Raw genomic sequence first — 21,232 nt, forward strand, 5'->3', positions numbered from 1 at the left:
AATAAAATACTAGGCACGAGACAGCCGTAAGGTCTGCAAAAAGCTGATAGATTAACACACATGCAATAATTTCCAACTCCTCTCGGCGACGTACTACTGAACACTAGCAAGGAAGCGCATGTACTGTATGATACCGCGCAGGCGCCTCACTCAGTAACGGAAGGGAAGGGAACAGGTAATTCGGAAGCACGGGGCGGCGGCAAACCACTAAGGCCGGAAACGGACGGTAAATAATACACTGCGGCCGGTTCCCACGGGGCTCGTATTCAGACGCGCCATTGTTCCTGTCGGCCCGCAAGAATCGCCTCGTTCCTTCCTCCTCAGCCACGGCCGGAGGGAAGGGAACAAAGGACCCGGGCTTCATACATTTTGCAATACACGGACCTGCAAGACAGAGGGGGAGGAGGTGGGTGCGACCTGCAATATCGTTGCTGCTGCTGTATTCGTATTCTGCGAGCGTTCTAAAATCCCTTACTTCTCTCACGCAATTCGGGAGTTTGGAAGTATTCTGAACGCTGCCGTCCCGGACACAAACTGCCTATTTACACGTAAATGTTAAAATATGCTGTCGTGGAAATAGACAACCAACGAAACACAGTAGCCGATAACATCATTGTACACCTACGATTTAAAGACCCAAATATGCAAGCGACGGATAGCGGCAATCGTCATGTTGCGCGCTGTGTGTCCGTAGTAAGCACGTGTGCGTGAAACTCGCATATGGAAGCGATTGATCGCTGATCGCTCGTAATTCCCAAGCGGCCTTATGAATCGCATGCGACGGATTGTCTATAGCATGGCTGCTTCGCTGCGACTCTAGCGATAAATAATGGTAGTGTACTTTGTTTGGTTTCGTTATATTTATGTGAATTAAAGGTTTTACGTTGGAATTAGTTGTTAGACAAGGAGTACGAAGAACCGTAAAAAGTGACGAAGTTGCCTCACTGAGAAGGAATGAAAAGTTGAAGCTGGCATCAAGCCGAAGGTATTTTGAAAGCCACAGCGCATAGCCCTAACGGACGTGTAATGCTGTTGCCTTCCTGCGGGCTTGGAACTGACTTACCCAGCCAGTTATAGGAGAGACCTACAACTTAACGCGGATTTCGAACCACGGTGCAACTCGGCATTTCTCACACAATTACAAATATTGTCAGTGGTGAAAGAAGTGAAAACTGACAGATACAGATCCTAGGATTATCAGGGGATCGATTCACTTTAACTGTGAGCCAACGGGAAGGAATACAAACATCTGATCAAAAGTATCCGGACACCCACATAATGCGGAATCGACCTCTTGATGCAACGAGAGGAGGACCCGTCAGAACAAAGATGGCGAAGAGTATTGTGCTGTCAGCAGAGAAGCGGTAGCAGCGGACTGGGTCTGTCAGGAGAGCTTAATGGCTTCGTCTGTGGGTGTCACTTCAGTAACAAATCCACCTACGACTTATCAACCTTCCTGCAGCTGCTGAAGTCGACTGTTAGCGACGAGACTGTGAAGTGGAAACGCGAAGGAACAACCACACTTCAACCATGACCAATCAGACCCCGTGTACTGATGGACAGGGAACGTCGAACATTGCAGAAGATACATGTAAAAATCGCGTGAAATCAGCGGAAAGAATCAGCAGCACATGTAGAAGAAGGGGAGATAAAAAGAATGGGATACGATGGTCGAACACATCAGCTAAACATTTCTGTGGTCAGTGGTAAGTGACGCCTGGGGTAGTGTACAGACCGATCTCACTGGACAATGGATGACTGGAAACGAGTGGTTTCGAGTGACGAATCACGCTAATCCCTTTGGCGATCCGATGAAAGGGTTTGGGTTTGGCAAATGCCTGAAGGACGTTACCTGCCATTATGTGTAGATCAAAACAGTGAAGTATGAAGGAGGCTGTGTTTTGGTATAGGTGTTTTTCATGGTCAAGGTGTTGCCCCATTATTGTGGTTAAGAAAACAGTAAAAGCTCCATATTTAGCAATCGTATACAACCGATCGCTCGTTGAAATATCCGTACCTAAAGGCTGGAGAGTTGCATCAGTCACACCAATATCCAACAAAGCAAACAGGAGTAATCTCGTCGATTTGCAGCATGATTTTTGAACATTTGCTGTGCTTGAACATTGTGAGTATCTCAAATAAAGCGATTTACTGACAAACAGCCAACGCGGATTCAGAAAATATCGTTCTTGTGAAACACAACGATCTATTTATTCTGACGAAGTAACGAGTGAATTGACAGAGGACGTCAAACTGATTCCATGATTTAGATTTCCACGCGGCTTTTGACATCGTACCTCACATGTGACTTCTAATCAAACTGCGTACCTATGGACTTTCGTCTCAGCTGTGCGACTGGATTTGTGGTTTCCTGGTGAACAGGTCACAGTTCGTAGTAAATGACAGAATGTTATGGAGTAAAACAGAATATCTGGCGTTCCCCAAGGCACTCTGCTGTACCTGATCTACATAAAAAATTTAGGAGACACACTGAGTAGCATTCTTACATTGTTTTTAATGATGGTGTCATTTACCGTTTCACAAAGTCATCAGATGATCAAATCAAGTTGCAAAATGATTTAGACAACAGGATATCTGATGGTGCCAAAAGTATCAAATGACTCTAAATTACGAAAAGTGTGAAGTCAGCCACCTGAGTATCAAAAGGAATCCGCTAGAATTCGGTTACACGATAAATCACACACATCTAACGGCTGTAAATTCAACTAAATCCTTACAATTACGAATAAAGTAAGTTGGAACGATCTGGTAGATAATGTCGTGGGTAAAGCAAACCACAGATTACGAGTTACTTGCAGAACACTGAGAAAATGCAACAAGTCTACTAAACAAACTGCCAACACTACGCTTGTGCGTCCTCTTCTGGAGTATTGCTGTAGAGTGTCGGATCCGCATAAGATAGGATCGATCGAGAAATCGAAGAAGTTCAAAGAAAGGCAGCTCGTTTTGTACTATCGCGAAATATGGGCGACAGCGTCACATGAAACGTGAATTAGAGTGACAATCATTAAAACAAAGTTGTTTTTCACTGCGGCAGAGTCTTCTCATGAAATTTTGATCAGCAACTTCCTCCTCATAGTGTGAAAATATTCTGTTGTCACCCATTTACATACGGAGGAATGCTCATCGTAATAAAGTAAGAGAAATCAGAGGTCAACAGAAAGATTAAAGTGTTTGTTTATCCCGCGCGCTGTTCGAGAGTGGAACGGAGAAATAGGTTGAAGGTGGTTCGACGAAGTCTCTGTAATTGTGAATAGCAGAACAATCGTGTAGACCTAGAATGTGGACACATTTATGGCACTGTGTACAGTAGAGGAACAGTTCGGAGACGATGAAGATGTGCATCAGCATGACAATGCACCCGTCATAAAGAAACATCTGTGAGGCAATGCTTTGTGGACAATAACATTCCTGAAGTGACCTGGCGTGCCCACAGTCCCAACCTGAACCCAATGGAACGCCTTTGGGATGAGTTGTAAAGTCGGGTTCCCTCCAGACCCCAGAGTCCAGCACAGCTAGCGTCCACGGCTTGGGCTCCTGAACAAGAACCGGCTGTTATTCCTCAGCAGACATTCAGGTACTTCAATGCAAGTGACACCAACAGAGTTCAAGCCTTTATAACAGCGAAGGTGGACACACACCATACTAATGTCCACTAATAAATGTCTGGATACTAGTTATTAGATGTATAAACATTTGTAGTCTAGATTTTGCAGTGAGCAACATTTTGAAACTTGTGCTGTAAAAGTATTGATCTATGAGGAGTTCACAGAAATAGGGACAATATACTTGTCTCCTTCTAGTGATTTTGAGGTATTTATCAAACAATGATTAAAGTTTTTAACCTCCAATCTGAATGTCTCACTATAATATTAAGTGGGCATTCTAACTGTAATCGTTTGGGGCACGGCGGGTACATACCTACTTCGTATTCTAGAGCGATTTCATATAAACTCCCAACACATCATACAGTTTATAATAAAAGTTGCGGAAACCAACAGCGTTACTATTTGACAGCATTTCTATGGACACACCGAGATTGTAAAGCCCTATGTAAATACTTGTCGTTAAATTTGAAGACAACTAAATGGAAAACGGAATGAGTACTTTAAAATGTATTTGCTACATCAAGAAGCCAAAAGCGTCCCACACTCAGGGACCGAGTATAGGGAAGCAGACGCACGGAAACTGCATCACTACTCATGGTAAGGTCCTACTGTCCTTCCCCAATCTGTTATTGTCACTTGTGTATCTGTGTTGTGTCGATGTCTGTGATGAGTGCTTGTAGACTGTTGTGTTGGTATGGATGATAAACAGAGACAGGAAAAATGTACTGAACTCATCTGACATTAATAAACAGTGTAAAATATCCCGTAAGCTAATACAGTCACACGCTATGTACAAAATTGTTGTCCTAAGAAATGAACCTACCTGAGTAGATTACATGAACCTAAATACTGGATTTTAAACCGTATCATAATATCGTGCAAAGTTAGCGTCGAGAGAGATGAACATATGGTGAAACCTCTTCGAAAATTTTATTGTAAAAATTGAAACAAAATCAGAGAATCGAAATGGCAAACCTTCCAGGAGGGAAAAAATTCCTCCAAGAACAGAAGTTCTATTTGGAACGTAATAGAAAATGAGACAGGAACTAGGAATCGGAAAAACTGAAAATTCTTTAAAGGTTAATACAAGCACTCCAGAAATCACTATTAAGTACAGGCAGAGTATACATTTTATTCTACCATATATTGAACATCAGGCAGTTGCATACACTGGTAAAATTCTTCAAGAGAGATTGTATACCTTTTACTCAACCTACTTCATTCTTTACAGGACTGCTGTGCAATGGTCCCACGAATATTCGTACACTGCGCTCTGAAAACAAGTTCTCGCAGTTCCTAAGTATGTTTCCACCAAATAGCCAGTACAGGATACTTTTGCTAGCAAAAAACGACGTAGAAGTTTTTATTTTTTGGGTATTGTGTACATAGTGGAGTGTATGTTGAATCCAAGTTTTCGGCCTTCTTTTTGTGGCAAAAGAACCAAGAAATTTCGGCTTTCAGGTTTTCGCCTATTACTCGCAAATAAAAGAGCATGACAACATTAAAAAACAATTAAATTAATAGAGATAAACATTTTATCAAATTTCAATTCCATCGAGGTCGTTTGGGAAACTGCAGCAGGTCCTGGTTGAGCAACCGATTTTCAGGATCCATTGCGGCACCTTCACCAAATTCGTCGTCCTGGAACACATGTTCTCTCTCTTCCTCATCCTGCTCGAGCCCAATTTCTGGGGCGTTCTCGCAAGATAAGCCACAACAGTGTTCGCTCGTCGAGAAGCACTTCAGTGAAGACTTGTGATATCCACATACTGCTGTGCATCCTGTTTTGCATTCGCACGAAACCATCTCCAGGATCGTGTGTGGTGCGGCATCTTTCGTCATCGTCGCGGGAAACAAGAGTGATAAGTTTTTCTTCCAGCTCCTCTGACATGGCTCAGTTTTCTTCACCAGTCAAGATTGCACTTTATGGTAGGATCGCAATGACGGCCACCTTGCTGCGTCCGATGTTGGCGGTAGCCTTTCATGCTTGAAAGACTGTCCCGGGGCAGACTTCACAGAAAGGTCGTACCCGAGCTCGTCCAAAGTCGCACAGTTGGAATTCCCATGCAGTGCTAACATCAGCTGTTCTTCTGTCTGTGCTATTAAGTCTTGAGAGACTGAGGGCTTAACAAATTCAGCAGCTTGCATTTTGAGGTGTGGCTGTTGCTCCATAAGGTTTAGAAATCTCTCTTTTACTTGGTAAAAAAAAAAAAAAAAAAAAAAACTAAAAAAAACGGGGGGCGGGGGGGGGGACGTGGCACCGTATCTTGTGAAAGCATGGCTCCAATGACAAAGGCAGGATCGAAATTGAAAGAATTACTGGGGTACCACATACTGTTCATTTCCTCTTCCCAGTTTGTTGTTGTTTCCTCGTCCCGCTAAGAGAACAAGCACGCTAATGTCCTCTGTTACGATTGCCACATTATCAGACTCAGCATCGTGGGAGGTAACTGTTTCCACGATTAAGGAATCGGCATCTTCCTTAGTACTTTGCACTGCGTTTCCATTTCAGTTTATTATCACGTTGTCGACAAAATTGAGATGGACTACTCAGCGCAACAAGGCAGAAACAATCATTACTTGCAAACGTTTGTGCGAGTTAAACTCAATCTACATGCATACTCTGCTATCAAGGAAGTGCGTAGCAGTGTGTACTTCCCACTACTGGCGCTTCTTCCCGTGGGAGCGCGGGAAGAAGAACTACTTGAACGCCTGTGTGCGGGCTGTAATTAGTCTAATCTTGTCTTCGTGATCCCTACGGGAGTGGCAATTAGGAGCTTTTAGTATATTCCTATGTTCCTCACTTAATGCTTGTTCCTAAAGCTTTCTAAATAGGCTTTCACGGGGCAGGTTACGTCTATCTTCCGTCGTCTGCCAGTTCAGTTGTCCAGCATCTCAGAGACGCTCTGCCACTGGTAAACAAAAGGTTGACCGTTCCTGCTGATCTCCTTTGTATACGTTCAGTATCCTCTGCTAGTTCTACACGGCCCAGTCACATTAATGTGAACAGCTGTTAAGAGCCTGAATAATCATCTTTTGCAGCGCGGACGCGCAGGAAGAGTGGCAGTGAGGTTCTGGAAGGTACCGACAAAGATATGGACCCACGCAGATTACAGTGCAGTGGCCAGCTTTCTCAGTTGAGGATCGTTGGCGCGAACAGATCAGTCGAGGTGGTCATACAGTTTCCCGATTCGTTTTAAATACGGGGGGACGAGGGCTGGCGGTCAGGGAAGTACGGTAAAACTCATCCTGCGAGCTGCGTGATACATTGCACTGTTCTGCTGGTACAGGCTATCGTGCCAAGAAAAAGCAAACTGGATCTAGAGGTGATCATGGTCCCCAAGGATAAAAGTGTACTTCTGTTTAAGTGTTGTGCCTTCCAGAGCGGTTTTGCACTACCAGCACAAAGATTTAATCTGCCAGCGAATTTCAAACTAGGGCACACTCTGTTACAGAATGAGAAATCATTCTAAATATCTCCTTTGTAAGATTGAGACACATGTACTGTATGTCTACGACGCAACATTACTGACATTTCATATAAGGGTGATTCACGAATATACGCAAATATTTTAATTCGTTATTCTACAAGTAAACCGAAAGAAAAATGTTCAGATAAACATAGGTCCGCAAATGTTTGGTTACCGAGTTAAAATATTTGCATATCTTCGTGAATCACCCTGTATATTTCTTACATTTACGTGTTTTCATATTTGTTTACTTTTACTAAAAGTGATTATGAAGTCTATGTTCTTTTGTATGTTAAATGTATGAAACTACTATGTAATATAACAAGTTTAGGCTTAGGGAGTTTGGAACTGCAGCTGACAGGAAAGGTGCCTAGGATGTGAACGCGCCATGGTAACGGCATGAAACAATGTTTCGTGGAGTTTACTAACTAGAAGTATTATTTAGAACTGTGTATGCCAGGCATACATCGCTTTAACTGTGTTAGGTGCCTATTCCTATTCCCTCAACAGTTCCAAGTAATCATAAAAGTGAAAGTTTATATTCAAACAGTTATTTATTTGCTAAGGTATTTGCTAGTATTACGTAAACCAGGTTTTATATTCTGAGACATAATTTACAAGTTTTCCTCGTATTAATAAAATTGAATAACTTCATTTAATGTTAAATTATATTTACTTAATTTTGCTTAAAGTAATACTACTGAGCATATTTTATTTGATGTGTAAATTAATTCCTGAAAAGTGTTTTGCAAACTAAGTTGTATGCTTTAGCAGTTCAAGGGTTTCCTTCTTGTTTTAGATACAGGACAGGTTTGTCATAAGTGAAATTTTATTAAACTACAAGTTGGTTTACAGTGAAAGTGGCTGTAAAAGAGTGTGTAGTAGACTATAAAAGATTCAGGACCCCCATGTGTCAGTTACTGCATAGTTCAATAACCAGTTAACTTTCATATAAGAATAGCGTGGTGTTTGTGTACAGTGAGAGACCATAACAGCTTCAGGATTCCCGTAAGTTTACCGCTTTACGCATGATTAACATTAGATAAATTTATGACGATAGTAAAGGATTGAAGCTTCCAGTGTGTTCTCGTTTGATTCCATTTTTGTCCTGCAGTCTGCAAGTAGAGATAATTATAAACTTAGTTTTCATACTAAAGTTTGAAAACCACTAAAATTTATTCTAAAATTATCTGTCCGTTTTGGGCTGGCGACCGAATTTATATCCTCTGTTACATACAGTTACCATTGTCTGAGGAACATCGGTTCGAATCATGTCATTGTTTCACTTCGTCCTTCTAATACGAAGCTATATCACGAAAAGGAAATCATAGTCAGATTGCTTAATCCATTAGACAATACCACTGTCAATTAAAACTAAAAATGGGGTAACATTAACTGAATTACCGGGAACTGGAATATAACGTAAACTGAGTGTAGTGTTATAAGCTGATTACTTTCTCCTAGTATGCTACCAGCGAATCAATGTCTACTACCCGCTATACTTACCAGTGAGCCTACGTCATGGTAGCACTTCATTTCGTATCCCTGAAGTTCTTTCGCCTCCAGCAATGATTGATAATGTGAGATAATTCCTATTTTCACCGTTTTTCGGAGTCCGCGTTTGACTGTAGGTGTCCACGTAAATCGTTGTGTGACTCAATGCAAAGGACGGTGGAAGCCCCCCCCCCCCCCCACACCACCACCACAACCACCACCACCTCTTACAACAGGACTATCCCTAATACAGCACTTGTCTATTCAGCCGATTTTTTTTTTATTTATTCAAACCGGTACATCCAGGTATTTGTTTTGTCGAACTTCGTATCCGTGAGGTTAACGCAACAGACCCTTATGCGGGGACCTGGGTTCGATTCTCGGTACTGCCGGAGGAGGACTGGACCGGAGAGCACTCAGCCTCGTGAAGCCAACTGAGGAGCCACCTGACTGCGAGGTAGCGGCTCCAAGGTCGTAGAGACGACGATAGCCGGCAGCGCCCTCCATGCTCCTCCAACCGCGTCCTATGATGAACGACTAAGGATGATATGGTAGTCTGTCGACTATCGAGTGGTCTTCAGCGCCTGATTGCGGGGTTTCCGTTTTTCGCACGTATTTTTGTTAGTTCACTGATTCCAATTGTGACTCGCTGCTGATGTCCTCTTGGGATATTATGTTTTTGCATTTTGTGTAGCGCATAATTTTACACTACTATACTTTTAACGCAATTTGCCAATCTCTGCACTACTCTGCTGTATTATCCAGATCTGACTGAATATCTCTGCAGTTTTTTAGACAGTAGTTCATTACAGATTACTTCACTTGCGAACAGTCTGAGTTTATTATCAATATTATCCGTTAGGTCATTAATATACAGTATTGACAAGGGTCTCAACGATTCCCTGAGGTACTCCTGAAGTTATTCCTACATCCGACGACAAGTCTCCATCCTGCAAGCTCCCTATCAGGAAATCTTGAATCTCGTCACAAATCTGCTTGATACATGATCCGACCGTATTTTCCATAATAAGCGCCAGTGTGATAGTGATTCATATCCTTATGAGCTACACTTTAGCCCATTCCGAATGTATGCACATTGGATGCTGTTGCCAGGTACCCCGCCTCATAATTTCAAAAACTAAACCGATTAACAAACAGAAATTCTTGGAAAAGTGTCAGACGAAAACCAACACAGAAAAGGAATACGTGACAAACTGTATTCGAGTTTGATGTGGTCGAACATTCAGCACACTAACGTAATTTGTGAAATCCAAACTGACAGGCCCACTGAATTATACCTGGTGATCAAAACGCCAGTATAAATTTGAAAACTGAATAAATCACGGAATAATGTAGATAGAGAGGTACAAATTGACACACATGCTTGAAATGACATGGGGTTTTATTAGAACAAAATAAATAAATAAATACGAAAGTTCAAAAAATGTCCGACAGATGGCGCTTCATCTGATCAGAATAGCAATAATTAGCATAACAAAGTAAGACAAAGTAAAGATGATGTTCTTTACAGGAAATGCTCAATATGTCCACCATCATTCCTCAATAATAGCTGTAGTCGAGGAATAATGTTGTGAACAGCACTGTAAAGCATGTCCGGAGTTATGGTGAGGCATTGGCGTCGGATGTTGTCTTTCAGCATCCCTAGAGATGTCGGTCGATCACGATACACTTGCGACTTCAGGTAACCCCAAAGCCAATAATCGCACAGACTGAGGTCTGCGGACCTGGGAGGACAAGCATGACGAAAGTGGCGGCTGAGCACACGATCACCACCAAACGACGCGCGCAAGAGATTTTTCACGCGTCTAGCAATATGGGGTGGTTCTAATAAAACCCCATGTCATTCCAAGCACGTGTGTCAATTTTTATCTCTCTATCTACATTATACCGTGGCTTATTAAGTTTTCAAATTTACACTGACTTTTTGATCACCCGGTATTTCTCTGCAGTCACATCTACATAACTTCTCTGCAGTTCACACTTAAGTGCCTGGCAGAGCGTTCTTCAGACTATTCCTCTACCGCTCCGCTATACAACAACGCGTGGCTCAGATTTCTCTTATTTTATTACGACGCAGACTCACAGAAGAGAATGGGAAGGACGGAGACTCACCCTGCAGAGTAGGCGATCTGCTCCGAGTCAGGGTCGCAGTCCAGGGCGGCATTGCTGGAGACCGTGAGGCCCAGCACCCGCTCGAGCTTCACCTGAAACCAGAGCAAACACAGCTGTCAGCAAGAGCAACACCGTGGCTGTCTTCTCAACGCAACATAGTAATGCAGAGCGGACGGATCCACGGGTGCCCGCTAACTTAAATAGGCGGTGTGGTCCGTATGGCGAACAAGAATCAAACCGTCACTGGAAAGCTCCTACAATAGCTGCAGTCAACAACACATGCATCACTGGCAGACGTCTCCGCGGATATCCGCAGGTGTATTTGCGGATATTCTTAATACTAATTACTGTTCTAAAAGGTGAAAGATAGTGTCAGTATTACGATATTGGTCTATTAGTGAGTATTTTAATAGCACCATCATAATCCATATATTCGTTAATGAAATTCTTCATAGGTAACTCATCACAATTTCATAAAAATCCATATCAACAAAACGAGGGAAAAATTGATCTTTATTATCCCATTAGTAAAGTTGTCAGTGGTTCAGAAAAGAGTTTAATATGCAGCAACGAAAATTTTTAATCATTTGTCCAATACTATAAAATGTCTTGCATTTTCTCATGTTGAGAAATTAGAAGGAGCTATCTACGAAATTGTTCAAATGGCTCTGAGCACTATGGGACTTAACAGGGATGGTCATCAGTCCCCTAGAACTTAGAACTACTTAAACCTAACTAACCTAAGGACATCACACAACACTCAGTCATCACGAGGCAGAGAAAATCCCTGACCCCGCCGGGAAAGCTATCTACGTTTTACTTCATTAAAAAATAAAAATAAAAAAGAAACCACACAAGCTTTCAATAGCCAATATCGCATAAACTCGACTTTATTTTTGACATCCTGTTTCGACAGATATAACTGTCTTCTTCTGGTCTGTAACAAAACATTTTGACGTAATATCGGAGTACTTTTTTTGTTTGACATTACACAAAATGGAAATGGAAACTGTGCATTCACATACATTCAAAAAATTTTTTGTTACAGAACGTGTTCATTTTGAGTTTTGTAACAAAATTTTTATGGGGTATGCAAACGTACAGTTTCCATTTCCATTTTTTGTAACGTCAAACAAAAAAATGTTCTCAAATATTACGCCGTAAATCATGACTGGAGATACGTAGCATATATATGCATTATGTTACAGACCAGAGGACGACAGTTATGTACGTCTGAACCATGTGCCAAAAATTAAGAATAATTTACATGGCCTTGGCCATTACCACACAGACTTTACCTTTACCACATAAAATGTCTGACAGGCAGCATAGCAAGTTTTAAATCTAACCTAACAATCATCTTCCCTGGACAGTTCCCTTTATTCCATGGACTAATTTCTACTAAAAACTAGTTTTCTTTATAGACATTATTGGTATTTAAGTGCAGTAGCATGAGTACACACATAAAAAGACAGTGTTCATTAATGTTAACACTGTCCGTATATACATATCGTGTAAGTTGACTCGGTTCACATTATTTCGATGAAAGAACACTTCAAATGATCAATGGATCATGTAACTAACTAATTCACTAACTAACTTTGCATTACATGGCATGGACAGTAATGATTATTCTTGTTCTAAGTCACTACTACTATCTTTTTTTTGGACGGAGTGCCTCTCTCTGTATTAGTTTCAATGCGCAGTACACTGGAGATTGTAGGTGCTTTTTTGACAACTGTAAGGGCTAAGGATGGCGACATTGCTATCTTTCTGATCAGCGTAATTAGAGGTACAGCGTGTTTCCGAAGTACCGGCAGTTGCCTGAGTGATTCCTGTAACCTTACGTAACCACTGAAATATGCCACAAAGTGACATACATACTGGTCTGCAACACTGCACCCTTTGAAATCTTCGAACATACGACATAAAAAATATTTGGTAAAAAACAAAGTTGTTACCAGTTTCGCTTAAAAAATACTTATAAGTACGCCATTCAGCGATTATTACACTGAGGAGTTTTACACGGTAACACGGTTTAACAGTACGGTGAATTAACATACGTTTGACAAAGTAACGCGTCGATTTCATAAGGTAAAGCAAAAATTCTGCAGAAAATTTCACAAAATCAGATAAAAAGTTGAAACTTAAAGGATGTATCAAGAATATGACAAACTTATGTTGTATTAAAACGTGTTCGTAACAGGCTTCTATGTTCTTAGTCTATGAAATGTTTGTTACTTCAACAGAAGAAAAATCAGACCGCGCGCAAGCCTAACGCCTGAGCTCCAATGTTCCGAACCGGACTCAAATAATTTAATACCAGCGGATATGGGTAGAATGCAAGCGGATAAGGAACACGCTGGTAAGGGGTGTAGTTTTCTTCTCCGCACAGGCTTCTAATCATCGGTTACAATTGATACTAACATCTATAGTCGAAGGCGATTGGGACAGAGCGGAGGAAGTTGAATCGGCCGCAGCTATCTGAAAAGCGACACTTCCGAATTCGCCTGAAACGGCTGCGGGAACAACGAAAGGACTGAATCGTGATGGCAAGGGAGTTTTGAATCTCATACGTGAATACGAGTAGGATATTGTTGGGTGGTGGTGGAAGAATGCTTTTACCATTGCACCACAACCCTTGATGTTAACGGTTTCCAAGGTAACCGCCGCGATTCCCCACAATTACGTTTTCGCTGATCACACGTTAGGGACGTCTATTGTACAAGTTAGTAAATACTGGAACACGCCCATAAAGATACAAAGATAACTGTTCAGCTAGAAATACATGCCATTTGTACTGTATACGGCATATAAGCTGCAACTCCCTCAAACGGTAAATTTTTGATCGTTCCTTATATTTCTATTATTAAACTAAATATCCCAATCACACGATCTTCTTTGACAGGTCAGCATGCAGCCGTATTTGAATTCTAATTATGTTAAAAATCTGTGAAGTGATTCATTCCAGATCGTTTCAGTATATTGTGCAAGCTATTCATATGTGATCGACTGAACTAAACAAAAGACAATCCAAAAATTCACGCTAATTGAGAAATCTAAGATTAAAGCATATTAATACTTGCTTTTGAGAATATTTTTAGGCTGAATTAGTTTCGTGCTTGCCGCTAGAGGACATATTTTGTTTTTACAGAACGCCGACCGTATTTCAATAAGATACTGAAACAATATGACTGGACGTATGACTATTTAGCCTACTTTCCACATAATCCCCACTGAATTGCAAAAATTATTGAGTCTGAATAACCTCTGTAATTACAATTGATGTAGAAGCATACAGATTGCTCACTTCAACGTTTCTTGAACCTTCCCGTCTTCGTTAAATGGAATCTGCAAGTCTGGAAACAAGTGAATGCGGTGTCCAATAAACGAAGTTATCGCGACTGCATTTTTCGCCGTCAGTAAGGCGAACAGCGCGGCTTCGTCTCAATAATGTCCTTGACGATAGTTTCCAGCGAGGACTACTCATTTTCCGGTCAAAACAATAGTTGACATTGTTATTCAACACGAGGACGAAATTATGAATTTATCCTCTGGCACTGAGTATTGTCCCAAAATACGTTGACTATCTCCGATACGTGGTGAGCTATTGAAATTTCATCACCACTAAAAGTGCACTTTTTTTCAAAAAATCGCTTGGTGTTTTTCGTGACAGCGCTAATTTTATCACTGGGCTAGTTTTGGAATAGAGACGCCCATTTTGGACTCAGTTGCAGAAAACGAAAATGCTGCGATTTAGGCCCAGAGAACTGCAACACTTCGTGCGGAAAACAGAGACGGGAGCAACGGTAAGTCCGAAAGAAAAGCTTTTGTTTCACTCTTCTCGGATCTTTACTTCAGTCTGCACGCAGCCCCTGCCCCTCATTCTAAACAAAGCTGCCGTCGGCCACAGAAGCAGAAGCCCCTTGTTCCCAGAGTCGCGCAGCAGCCGCTGCTGGACTGTGTCGGTGCGGCCGAGTTCCGCTTCAGAAGAAGTGGAAGGCGCCCCGCGTCGCAGACTGAAGCAGTTCTCCTTGAAAACGGACACTGGCGAGGCCCGCGACTGCCAGGGGCCGCAGCCGGCCGTGGGATCTGACCGAGCAAAGCTTCCCAAAGCACAGACACAGCCACGTTTGTTTCAACGAATCGATCTTCCGTCAGCTGTCAGATCGAGGTGGCGAGGATTTGTCACCTGTAAATTACCGTTTCTGTACGTAAAGAAAACCTCCACACACAGTCCCCCTCCCCCAACCCCTCCCCCGAAACTGCCTCACTGTTATGCCAACAGGTGGAGTGTGAAGCAATAGAAATTTAAAGCCATTTTACTTAGGGTGGTATTACAATATTATACATATTACACATTGCCCGTCCGAGTCTCCCACCCACTCATGGCATACGACTTTATTATTTACATATTTGACAGTTTGTTATGAAAGGTAGGACCAAGCCCTAACTTTTAAAAAAGACCTGTAAACCTCCCACCCCGGTTCTGTTACGTAAAGGATATCCATGTGTACGGGGCAGTCAAATAAAAACGAGTCACATGGCACATGTGGAAAAAGTTTGTAAGCTGTTTAACATTTCAAAAAATGGTTCAAATGGCTCTGAGCACTATGGGACTTAACAGCTGAGGTCCCCTAGAACTTAGAACTACTTAAACCTAACTACCATAAGGACATCACACACATCCATGCCCTAGGCAGGATTCGAACCTGCAACCGTAGCGGTCGCGCGATTCCAGACTGAAGCGCCTAGAGCCGCTCGGCCACACCGGGCGGCTTTAACATTTCAAAAGTAATCGCTTAAGTGTTAATACATATATCCCACAGTGAGATAAGACGGACAATCCCATCATGGAAAAATGTTTACGGTGGCCCACGGAACCACGATTGTACCCACGTGTGTACCTCTTGATTGATTGATGGAGAGGAGTTATGGGACCAAACGGCGAGGTCATCAGTCCCGCGATTCCGAAGTTAGTCACAGAAGAAAGAGGGTTCGCTAAAAGTGGACGGTTCCAGTCAGGGGAGTCAAATTATAAAATAGTGAACATTAAACACACACAGTAAAGGCATAAAAGGTGAGACCAAAACTAAAAACTGGAAGAAAAGGGAAGGTCATGGAGCGTGTACCACTTCATCCGAAGCAAATCGGCGGTTACTACTGTCTTTCTTCAGGGGTCCGAAAATGCTGAAATCGCACGGGGAGAGATCGAGACTATGTGGAGCATGCGGGCCCACATGTTGCCGTGGAAGTTTCGCCGGGAAGCCCTTACACATCCTCCATATAGTCCCGATCTCTCCCCATGTGACTTCCTATTTTTGGAGCCCTGAAGAAAGACATTCTGCGCCGTCGATTTGCTTTGGGCGAAGATGTGCACGCGTGGTTACAACGTGGTTCCGTAGAAAACTGTAAACATTTTCCACGAAGGCATTGATGGTCTTGTCTCTTGGGGTAAATGTGTTAACAATGACAGTTATTTTTAAAATAATAAACTAACTTTTTTTTAATGTGTCTCATTTTCATTTGACTGGCCCTTGTACAAGAGCTTCAAACGTCTGATTACTTTGCAAATGACTTAATGTGTTAAATATATGACCGTAAGTATGTAAGCGAGAAAAGTTTAGAAAAGGTTTGAAATTACGCTTAAAATTTGTTGGAAATCATTGGCAGTGTCACCACCAATTTAGCAATAAGCAAAGTCTACACATCCGTCCGTATAGTGACATGAATGCAAAAGAAATGTATTCCTGCCGTACAAAGCCAAAGTCATCAAGAACTATTGGCTGACATTAAGTGTGGATAGGTCATTTGGATGTGGTTCGTAGTAGATAGCTAAGAAGCCGCGACCACAACTCAGGTAACACAACAAGAACAGTTTAGAATTTGATATTTGATACTGCAAGGCATGATTCACGAAAGCAAGGTGTATTCTATCAAATGTTTTCAGAAGCACAGCTCCATCACACCTTTGAAACAGCTACTATTTTTCTCTGTTATGTTCCTCCTGCTTCTTCTCATCAAACGGAAGAAAAATTACGAATCTGAAATAATTTCTACGGTTCTTGACGATGATTATTCAGACGTTGCTGGTGAGAATGAAGTCCGAATGATTGTGTGAACGAACGTGCACGAGTGAGCCTCAGGCACCATCTCGAAAGCGTTAACCGTCTTCCTACAGAGGCAACAACACGCTGAGCTACACAGTATTAGAAGTCACAGCGTCGGAAAGATCTTACGCCGGAAGTCTGTAACAGCATGATCGTTGGAGAGCACTGCTCATATATCACCTGCGAGATAGGAACCAAAAGCGACCATCGATGGCTTGCTCGCTAGTCACTGGATGGTTTGGGATCGATGTTCACATTTCGGCGGGGGCAGATGAAACATTCACACGACCCCGCGACCTCTGCGGCGGGATGCAGGAGGACACGTCCTCGCCCACGCTCGTGCTTTGACACCAACGCGAGGTTCTCAACGGGAGTATATTTGGCGAGCCGATACCGTAGACTGCCACTGTGGAAAGGTTGTGTGGTGAATGTCAACTGTCAGTGAAAAGAAACAATATAATGTAACAGCTAAATTCAGTGTGAGGGTCATGACAATTAAGCTTTTAAAAATGTCTTTCATCCCACAGTTAACTTATTAATTAACATTTTGTGATCTCTCAGATTTTGTCGGCGTGATTGTTTAACTCTGATGTTACACACTTGTTAAACGACAATGTAAAAGACACATTGGGGTAGTAAAAAGTCCAATGTCGTACGAATCGTCTTTCTTTTTTTATGTACTATAAGTTGCCCTCTTGCAATTCAGCTACACTTTACTGAATGTTAAAATAATTTATGATATTTTTAACATGAAAATAAAATTTTTCGTTTGTATTATTTTAATAAGGAACAATTTTCAAGTTATTATGTATGCAGCACGAAATCTACGATAGAGAACCATTGTAACTCAATATGGCGATAACAACAATGCCATTGTCCATAATACATGTTAAATTTGCTGATAGCACAAAGATGTTACATATTTTTGTCCTAGTGACACGGTTTCTTACAATTGTTTTTCACTCGGCGCACTCATAGCGTACCTGTGCTCTATGTTCATCGCACATGATTCTCTGGCATTAACAGCAAATCTTTGCTTTACTGTCACTGGGTCATGTAGCAGATGTTGCATCTCCTTCGCATTCCATCTGCTTCCTTTGCCGGTCATCCTGCCACGTCGCAAGGCACACTTGATAAACGGAAGACGCAATGGGTGCAACGATCTCCACACCAACTACCGAGCAATAATATTGCTGGGTCAGAGCAGAACTGACAAGACAACACACTCGCTGCTTAGGCAATACTACCAACCTAATTTACATGCTTACCAATATTTTCCAAAGGAAAAAGGAAGTGAGTATTTAAGAGAAGAAATATGGCTGGGGTGAAATATACGCAGTGTCTCTTTCTAGGATTGATTGTGTGTTTCTACGGTGTATTTCCAAGTTGTCGATTCCCTTCTATGCACTATGTTTTGACAGCCGAACCAGTAATCATCTTCAGGAGCTACGTACGAGCTGTGCTACTGTGTGCATATTCACTGCATGGACTCCAAGCGCAATGAATTATTGTTGGTGTCGCACCACTATTTTTAGCAGGATTAGATTCCCGGAGCTACGCCATTTGATGCTCACTTGTTTTTCAGTGCCCACGCTGTTCTTTCGTGAAACTTATATTCTCTCGGCGTTTTCCAGGTTCAGTGAATGAAACGGCTGGTGAGATCTAAACGAATTCAGTACCAGAACTCAAGACGTGTCTAAACTGAAACCCCCGTCATGGTTTGTTAAGTATTCTAGCATCTTCATTTCGATAAGACTCTTTAACTGCGATGTCCCAGAACCTACACGTTTGCACCAAACCTCTGAATGCCATATTTCCGTATAAGTTTACAGATATTTTCAGAAACTGGGCAGCATAAGACGGATAGGGCAAGGAGAACATCGCCGAAGAATTATAGCAAAAGTTATTGCACTTCAGCACAAGCGAACGAGTCATTTAAATGTCGCTGGTGGGAGCAAGCTCTGACCGTAACATAAGCAGTAGACTCGACCTTCGGACAGCGGATGACGTTATAATCATATTTAAAAACATTAACAATTTAGAACGCAAATCTCGGTGAAAGTCCCAGTAATCGTAGACACACGCCGCAGTGACATGTAAGTCCATAATACATGACTGAGCGAGGTGGCGCAGTGGTTAGCATACTAGACTCGCATTCGGGAGGACAGCGGTTCAATCCCGCGTCCGGCCATCCTGATTTAAGTTTCCGTGATTTCCCTAAATCGCTCCAGGCAAATGCCGGGATGGTTCCTTTGAAAGGGCACGGTCGACTTCCTTCCCCGTCCTTCCCTAATCCGATGAGGCCGATGACCTCGCTGTTTGCTCTCCTCCCCCAAACAACCCAACCCCACAATAAATAGCTCTGAGCACTATGGGACTTAACATCTATGGCCATCAGTCCCCTAGAACTTAGAACTACTTAAACCTAACTAACCTAAGGACATCACACAACACCCAACTCCACAATACATGCAGTTTAGTAACAGTGAGTGGAGACTATATTGTGAAGCTCATCACTCACGACAGTTTACGAAGATGCACTAAGTTCAATTCCACGTGATGACGATATCAGTTTTAACGCAGTGGGCAGGTGACCTCCAGAGATATTGGACATAGGACTCAATGCGACTTGGGTCCCTTCTAATAGCGGAAGTATTAACTGAATTGTTCAGCTTTACTCCGCTCGGTCTGTAACAAGTGTGCAAGTAGTCAAGCGCAGAATATTTGTCATTCTGATAATGTAATGACGACGATTACGTATCTTGTGATTGTTCGTCGATACCGAACTGCCTCCATCACGAGAACCAAGGCTGAATAAAAGTGCAATATATAAAAATGCGTTACGTATTAAGTTTGAAAGAGTCCAAAATGTGAAAGCCGCAACAGGTCACGACACAGCGACGCGGACGCCACACAGTAGGTAAAAAGAAACAGTGCGACACAGCAGCACCACAATAAAGTGTCGACAAATATGAAAAATAAAATGGATTGCCTATTGTTCCATACGTCGGTCTATGGAGCTTTAGTAAATCAGTCTCATCGCGGAACAATGTATTAAGAAACGATAGTAGCATGCGAAATCTTGCTAGGCAAGAGGGACTTTACGAACAGGGACAAAATAGTACCGGCAATACTACGAGAATGAAATACTGAGGTTGTTAAGAGAAAAAACAGTATGTGTGATAAACACTACTTTACCGGCTGCTTGTATCCAACTGCTGGTGTTATCGGATGCTTCACATTATCATTAGAATACAGCCGTTTTTCATTGCAGCGAGATCTTCGCACGAAATTTGAATTAACAGCTTTCTCCTCTGAATGCCAAAATATTTTATTGAGGCCAACCTACATGATGAGAAATTATCATCGTATTAGAATAAGAGAAATCAGAGCTTGTACGGAAAGATTTAAGTGCTCAATTTTCCCACGCGCTGTTCGAAGGTCCAGTGTTAGAAACAATGATATGAATGTGGTTCAATGAACCCTCTGCCACGCATTTAAGTGTGAATTGGAGAATACTAGTGTATATGTGGAGTCAGCCAGTTTGTAAGCGCACCACGGGCTAGTGTGGTTCATTGAGATCACCACACGAGACCAACGTCTAATCGAGGATGACGAAGGGTAAACGGTGAGATGGCAGAAAGAACTGGCGAAGAAGGAGGAGGTACTGATGAAAGACGGGGAGAGGTGGACCGCGAGGCGACGTGTGAGCTCCCACGTGCCGGCGTTCCCCCGTCCCGTGAGAGGCGAAAAGTCTCGGGCGAGTTCGCGCGTGCAACTTTCTCTCCGACACCTGCCACGCCGTTGCGCAACTCCGCCGACGGGAACAGCCTCTGACTCTGCTTCTAGCGCCGCCGCCGTGACCGACCGGTCCGCAGGACTGGAACGTGATCCTTCCTGTCCAGCCAAGTATCTTTCACAAAACATGCAGGGCTGCTCCACACCCAGAGGCGACGTCACCACTAAGCACTGTATCCGCAAAGTACGAGAAGCAGCGTCATTTCAAATGCTGCAGTGAACAGTAGTACGGGTTACAACAATGAAAACTCATCTGACGAATGGTCTGTGCTCACGAAATCCAGGAGGAAATTCGAGCAGAGAAGAACCGCCTCCAAACGGGTCCAGTAGTTAGGAACGAACTCTGTCGTCGGCATCGTCGTTAGCTTCTTCTTCTTCTTCTTCTTCTTCTGCAGTCCGAAGACTGGTTTGATGCAGCTCTCCACGCTAGTCTATCCGGTGCAAGTCTCTTCATCTTTGTATAACTACTGCAATCTACATCCATTCGGACCTGCTCACTGCATTCATGCATTGGTCTCCATCTTCAATTTTTACCCCACATACTTCCCACCATGACCATGTTAATGATTCCTTGGTGCGCCAGAATGTGTCGTGTCAT

General features: G+C 42.6%; 1 protein-coding gene across 3 annotated transcripts in view; it reads right to left on the reverse strand.

Annotated features, from left to right (window-relative positions):
- Nucleotides 1-21,232, reverse strand: part of LOC126418472 (mitogen-activated protein kinase-binding protein 1) — a 912,885-nt gene that overhangs the window by 141,335 nt on the left and 750,318 nt on the right. For all 3 annotated transcript variants that reach the window (XM_050085246.1, XM_050085245.1, XM_050085247.1), the window contains exon 3: nt 10,727-10,818. In XM_050085246.1, the coding sequence (XP_049941203.1) occupies nt 10,727-10,818 (92 nt within the window). The remainder of the gene's footprint in view (nt 1-10,726; nt 10,819-21,232) is intronic.

The sequence above is a fragment of the Schistocerca serialis genome, chromosome 9 (genome assembly GCF_023864345.2).
Source record: "Schistocerca serialis cubense isolate TAMUIC-IGC-003099 chromosome 9, iqSchSeri2.2, whole genome shotgun sequence".
Lineage (NCBI taxonomy): Eukaryota > Metazoa > Arthropoda > Insecta > Orthoptera > Acrididae > Schistocerca > Schistocerca serialis.